The sequence below is a fragment of the Sciurus carolinensis genome, chromosome 13 (assembly GCF_902686445.1).
Source record: "Sciurus carolinensis chromosome 13, mSciCar1.2, whole genome shotgun sequence".
In the NCBI taxonomy this organism is placed as follows: domain Eukaryota; kingdom Metazoa; phylum Chordata; class Mammalia; order Rodentia; family Sciuridae; genus Sciurus; species Sciurus carolinensis.
In genome coordinates, this window is record NC_062225.1 from 226,137 (window position 1) to 232,226 (window position 6,090).

General features: G+C 63.2%; 1 protein-coding gene across 4 annotated transcripts; it reads left to right on the forward strand.

The window, feature by feature from the left end:
* The first annotated feature begins 218 nt into the window (after positions 1-218).
* On the forward strand, positions 219-5,520 carry Cd8a (CD8 subunit alpha). 4 transcript variants are annotated; one of them, XM_047522852.1, is made up of 8 exons: positions 219-536; positions 663-734; positions 1,104-1,381; positions 1,545-1,907; positions 2,395-2,505; positions 2,718-2,828; positions 3,248-3,278; positions 4,891-5,520. In XM_047522852.1, exons 3-8 carry the CDS (start codon positions 1,219-1,221, stop codon positions 4,937-4,939), a joined length of 828 nt encoding a protein of 275 aa, XP_047378808.1. In that variant the 5' UTR covers positions 219-536; positions 663-734; positions 1,104-1,218; the 3' UTR covers positions 4,940-5,520. The 4 variants fall into 4 exon arrangements, with proteins under 4 accessions (XP_047378808.1, XP_047378809.1, XP_047378810.1 ...); XM_047522854.1 differs by having other exon boundaries at positions 226-536; positions 1,231-1,381; XM_047522853.1 differs by lacking the exon at positions 663-734.
* The last annotated feature ends 570 nt before the right edge of the window (positions 5,521-6,090 follow it).

Genomic DNA, 6,090 nt, shown 5'->3' on the forward strand with positions numbered 1-6,090 from the left:
CTGTGAAAAATAAATAAGTAATAACGATACTTTTACAAAATGAAAAAGCCCCTCTGACGCTTGTTTGCTTCTGTTTGGACCCACCAGGGGGCAAACACAGCTCCGGCATGCTCTGGTGTGACGGTCCTCGCCTGCAGAACTCAGGGCCGGGCAGACCAGTGCACCAGAGAATGCCAGGTGGCTTCCTCTCGGAGCAAACAGCAGCGGGACGTGCACCTCCGAGGGAGGACCCTGAAGCCCCGAAAAGGCTGGGAGGGAGGAGCTCACGGAGGCCTGAAGGCTGAAGGACAGCGGAGGCCAGAAGGCGGGGGTCATGCATGCCAGCGAGAGAAGAGAGGAGACTGCCTCCCACCAAGCATTCACCCAGGCCAGCACCCAGGGTGGGAAAGGAGAGAAATGAAGTCCAAGTCGAACAGCAGGGGAGCTGGTCCCAGGGCCGAACAGGAGAGCTCTCCAGGCAGAAGCAGCAAACGCAAGAGCCCCCGGCGGGAGGAGCAGGGTCTAGGAAACTTGGATCCTGTGAGGCTGCAGAGCAGGTGCATGGGAGGGCAGGGGCTGGGAGGAGCCAGCACCCACCCGGGGCAGAAAACCGGGGCAGGAGTGCAGGTCACAGCAAGCTGCCAGCGAGACAGGTCAGACCCCCTAGAGAATGGCTTTCACAGCAGGAGGACCTGCCTGGAGAGGGACTGCGGTGAGGCTGCAGCCATGGCCCTAAGGAGGGAGGATGCTGGCTGGTGAGTCCCTGGCCCTCCACTCCTGAGACTGTCCAGAGGGCTGGTCAGCAGGGACACCAGCACCCCTCAGGCTCCACCGCGAGGTGCCCCATGTTGGTCTCCAGGCAGTTCCTCCAGAACGTCCCCTGCCCTGTTTCTCAAGAGGTGGGCAGAGCGCCCACTCCTCCTTCTCAGCCTGCAGTGCCCATTCTGCAGACATAAGCCCCAAGGAGACAAGAGAAGCCTGGAAGGGGGGCATCAGGGGACACTCCTGCCCTCTCCAGTGTCCCTGAACATTTTAATGTCCCTGTATCTCTACACGAGAGTCTTTTCCAAGGGTCATTTTCACCCTCAAACCCACAGTTCTCAACTGTCCCTGCTGCTCCCCAGGCGACCTGGTTGGCCCCATTCAGTTCCCAGCCCCCTCGCCAGGCGGGAAGGTGACAACCGCGAGAAGGAGGGCGACCTTCTCGGTGGGGGCTTCGGGTGACATCACATCCTCCAAATGCGAAATCAGGCTCTGAGGCCGGCCGGCCGCCAAACCTCCCCGTCTGCGCCCCGCGGGCTCCTGAGCGCCTCCCCCGGCGTCCGCGCCTCGACTGGCTGCGCAGGGATCGCCATGGCCTCGCGGGGGACCTCCCGGCTGCTGCGGCTGGCGCTGCTGCTTGGTGAACGGGGGACCCGGCGGGCAGGGGCGCGAGGCCGCCTGGGTCGGCGGCGAGGCCGGGAGGCGGGCAGGGTGCGGCGGGGCCGCGGCCAGGGCCAGGGGTTCGGGGCAGGGGCAGAGGCGGGGCGCGGGCCACCCGCTCAGCCCTGCTGCCACCCCCGCAGGCGCCGCCGTGGCCCTCGGGTCCAGCCAGTTCCGAATGCAGCCGCCGAAGGTGGACGCGGAGAGGGGCCAGCGGGTGGAGCTGCACTGCGAGGTGCTGATGGCCGGCGGGGCGCAGGGCTGCTCGTGGCTCTACCAGCCGCCCGGCGTGGCCGCCCGACCCACCTTCGTCCTGTACATCTCCACCCACCGGACCAAGCTGGCCGAGACGCTGGACCCCGAGCAGTTCTCGGGCGCGAAGACCAAGGACAGCTACCGCCTGACCCTGCACAGCTTCCGCGAGGAGAACCAAGGCTACTACTTCTGCTCGGTGGTGGTCAGCTCGGAGATAGTCTTCAGCCCCTTGGTGCCCGTCTTCCTGCCAGGTCCGGCGTGGGCGGGTCCCCTCTGAACCTGTTGGACAGGCGACCCGCCTTCAGCCCCAGCGCTCCTGCGGGCTACTCCGTATGGTTCCCCTTTCCCAGAGGGGAAACTGAGGCCACGTGCGGCCGCGCGGGGACGCAGCGGCCCTTTAGCCCGGCTGACCCAGGCTTGGTTCCAGGGATGGGGGGCCCTGGGCGAGCCATTTAAGTCCCTGCCCCTCGCTTGCTGGGGCGGAACCGGAGATAGCGCGGCTCACAGGTCGCTGCTCGAGCCCGGCCGGTTGGTGGAGCGCAGCGCTCCTGCGTCCCGCGTCCCCGCGTCCCCGCGGTCCGGCCCCGCTGAGCTCGCGGCAGAGCCGCCGGCGCCGGGCACCGCACTTGCAGCCAGCGGGCTGGCTCGTCCAGGGAAACCGCCTCTCCTGCCCAGGGGAACCTGGAGGAGGCCAGCCCTCGGGTGGAAGGGAGGCCAACCACCCTGTTGCTCCTGCAGCCAAGCCCTCCCCGACGCCAGCGCCAAGGCCGCCCTCGCCGGCGCCCTCCACTGCCTCGCTGCCCCGGTCCGTGCGCCCCCCGGCTTGCAGACCCGCGGCGGGTGGTGCAGGTGAGGCCTGGGCGCGGGCCGGGTGGGGTGGGCCGGAGGTGTAATGGACCGTGGGGAGGGGCCTGGCCAGCGGCGACCCTGATCCCGAAGGGCGGTCCACATGGTGGGGAAACCGAGTCCCGGGCGGAGAGAAGAGCTCCGAATGGCAGGGCGGTCGAGGGGTTGGGAGAACTGGGCCTCTTCCTCACTGTGGGCCTCTTTGGTGTTGTCAGTGGACACCAGGTGGCTGGACTTGGCCTGTGACATCTACATCTGGGCACCCTTGGCCGGGACCTGCGTGGTCCTTCTGTTGTCCCTGGCCATCACCGTCATCTGTCACCACCGTAAGTCCCGAGAATCAGCATGCCAGGATTCTGCCGGCTCCGGCCTTTGCGCCTGCTTCGGGCATTTCTTGACTGGAGCTAGGAGCAGGGACATCTTCCGGCCCCTTTCCACCCTCCAGAAAGCTCCTGGAAGGCAGCCCCAGGCCCAGTGCAGTGGTGTTTGCATCCGTCAAGAAGGAATGCCCACGGCAGGCGGCAGGGGACCCTGCACCCCCAGCGGGAGGGCCGGTGGGGCACCCAGTTGGAGGCTCCCTCTGGGCGCCCTCCCTACAGCCCCGCGGCCGCGCTCCCGGGTCTGCATTCGCAGCGTTGGTCAGACGAATGCTTGAGGAGCTCCCAAGAGAGATGCAGTCCTCAAAGGGGCAGGGGAGAAAGCTGGGTGGGCCGGGCACTCACTCTCCCTGCTCTTGCTCCTCTAGGAAACCGGAGGCGGGTCTGCAGATGCCCCAGGTGAGTCTCTCAGCCCTGGTCCTGGCACCAGGTGGCCGATGGTGAAAGGCCGTCCGAGCGAGAGGAGCTGGCAGTGGAGCCTGGGGTCAGCTCACCCCAGCAGGAGGCTGGTCTGGGGAGGCAGCGGGCTCCAGGACGTTCCTCCCATCCGTCCTGGTCCCTCAGATGCCGGACTGACCTCTTTTTCTCCATGATTCCAGCCTCTGGCTGGTCTAGTTTTTTGAGGGAGTTAATCATTTATCTTCTGAACCTAATAATGGCCTCAGTTCCTAATTTTCCGTGTCAAAGCGGGGCCTTGATTTGCTGCCAGGCCTGGGGGAAAGGGGGCGCAGAGGCAGGGGTGTTAGCTCTCTGGCTGGTCAAGTGACAGACCCATCCAACTCCAATCCCATCCTGAAACGGTTAGAAAAAAAGTCCGCAGGAGGCCAGCATCCGTCCCCCTTGGCCCTCAGGTAGGGGCGGCCTCGCGCTCTCCGGCAGGCCCTGGGGCCGCATGGGATTTCCTAGGAGAGGGGCAGGAGCACTCTCAGGATCAGCAGCAGACCCTAGGCAGAGCCCACCATGTTGGTCCTCTGCACACTCTGGCTGCACATGAGCTTGGCGTCCAAGTGGGGGTCCTGGAACCAGCCCCGTGGATATGAGTGGCAACTGTGTGTGTTTGAATTTCAAGTTTTAGAAGGATCTTTCGGGTGGTCACTGTAAACTCCAGACATTTGAGGGCTGCCGAGGGGAGGCAGTGACTGAATGCTGGCCACCCGCAGGCACGATTCCTTCCAGCAGATAAGCCAGTCCACAGGTCATACCTGGGTTTGCTTTTACACTCTTGTATTTCCCTGCAGCAATCCAAGCTCAGCATCTTACACACTAAACGATGGAAATGTACTGAACTTCCAATGCATACACTGTACCCAGGTCATAATCTCTAAAAACTGAGGATTTTTATTACTTGGAGTGTAGTTGGGAGTTTCTGCAAGAGAATCCCTCCATCTTTCCTGAAAACTTTCACTTTTGAAAGGAATAACAACATACAATCCTGCCTTCAAACAGAAAAGATGATACACATCTGAGGAATTCACACAGCAGAGTTTACATGCTCAGCGATGGCCACGGGCATGTAGGGTTCAACAGGCATGACCCTCGTGCGTCCACTTGGAAGTCACCAGTCCAGTACTGAGCTAACATGCACTTTTAGTGACACCAAGTCTAGGCTGTCAAAGGGACGTCTGGTCGGAAGTGGCTCTGCATGGCTGGGGGTGTTGACTTGCTTACAGGTCCCGGCCTGCCAGCCTCGGGAGGAGGGCCTGGCTGGGGTGGCGAGGCTGGTGGAGGTGAGCAGCCTCCTCCTCCTCCTGCCTTCTGGGGGCCTGGACAAGGGCTTTGAGAAGAGACCCACTGGGCTGGGACCCTGGTGTGTGGCCTGGGGCAAGTTCTCGAGCCCCTCCCGCCTGTGCCGACCCCAGCATCATTGTGAGGTCAAACCGGATGGAGCAGGAACAGCCCTTGGCAGGTGGCCGAGGTGCCCCTGAGAGGCTGAGGGTTGGGGGCTGGTCATGGCCAGGTGCTGCGCCGAAGGGGCTCTTGCTACCATGACAGTCGCCTGCTTCTCTTTCAGACCCCTCAGACCAGAAGGCAAGCCCGGCCTTTCAGAGAGATCCGTCTGACATGGCGCCAGGGACAGCCACTACGTGGCTCCAGACTGAGCCCTCCCCGCAAGAGAGCCTGCCCTCCTCTTCCGGTCCCTGGTCCTCCTTCCTGTGTTCATTCTCCTTACGCGGTGGGCAGGGTGGGATGGGTCGTGGTTTCCGCATGTATTCACTTGGCTTCGCACCAGACTGCCTGTCTACAGAAAGCCGCCTGGCCAGCCGTGCTGTGCACTCACACGGGGGCCGAGGGCCAGCGGGCAGAGCTACCGCAGGCAGAGTGGCCCCTGCCACTCCGGGTCTCACCTTCTCCACCTCTTCTCAGAGGCTGAAGCCTGGGGGTGGGAGCCACTTGGTCAGTGGCACAGGGGTCAAGCTGGGAGCCGGAGGTGCGGCACAGGCTGTCCCCACCCGTGCCCGTCTCCTGGAGAGCCGAGCCTGTGGGTGCTTGTCTCCCACCACAGGGGGTGAGCATTCCTTAGCCCCGGGGTGTGAGCTTTGGGGCCCTGAGCCCGCAACCTGTCGTGGCCTCTGATGTGGCTGGACACCAAGCTTCGTGCAGTTGAGCGGTCAGCACAGATTTCCACAATAAAGCCGAAGGCGCACACTAAGTCCCGGGAAATGAATCCCTGCGTCTCTAAAACAGAACCGTAAAATTCCAGCGTGGAGGCAGAACTGAGGTCCCAGGGCCTGTCAGGGCGAGGGCGAGGCGGACCTGTGAGGCTCGCAGTCTCCAGCGTGAGGCAGCCCAGGGGAACATGCTCCTAGAACCACGGGCGGCTTCACGCTGCAAAGACCCGGGAGAGCCTCCCCAGGTCCCCCGGCCTCCCCAACGGCCAGCGGAGGTGAGGCTGAGACAGAACAGACCAGTGAGGGGGCTCAGAGTCCAGACCGCTGCCCCAGCCGCGGTGCACACCACAGACAGAGCCTAGAGGTGGGCGAGGCGCCGAGTCCTGACCCTCTGTGGACGCAGTGGTGTGCCCTCCTCCCGTCATCGTCTCCGCGTGTGTAAAGCGCACATCTTGGTTTCATAAAAACATTCACCGCAGCCTTTTTAACAGCTAAGCAGCATTCCATTTTTGGCCGTGTCACACGTACCTGCTGCCTAGCCTGGTTTTTACCTTTCCACGCCTCTGAATTCCGCACACACCCTTCTGGAGGGCCAACAGCTG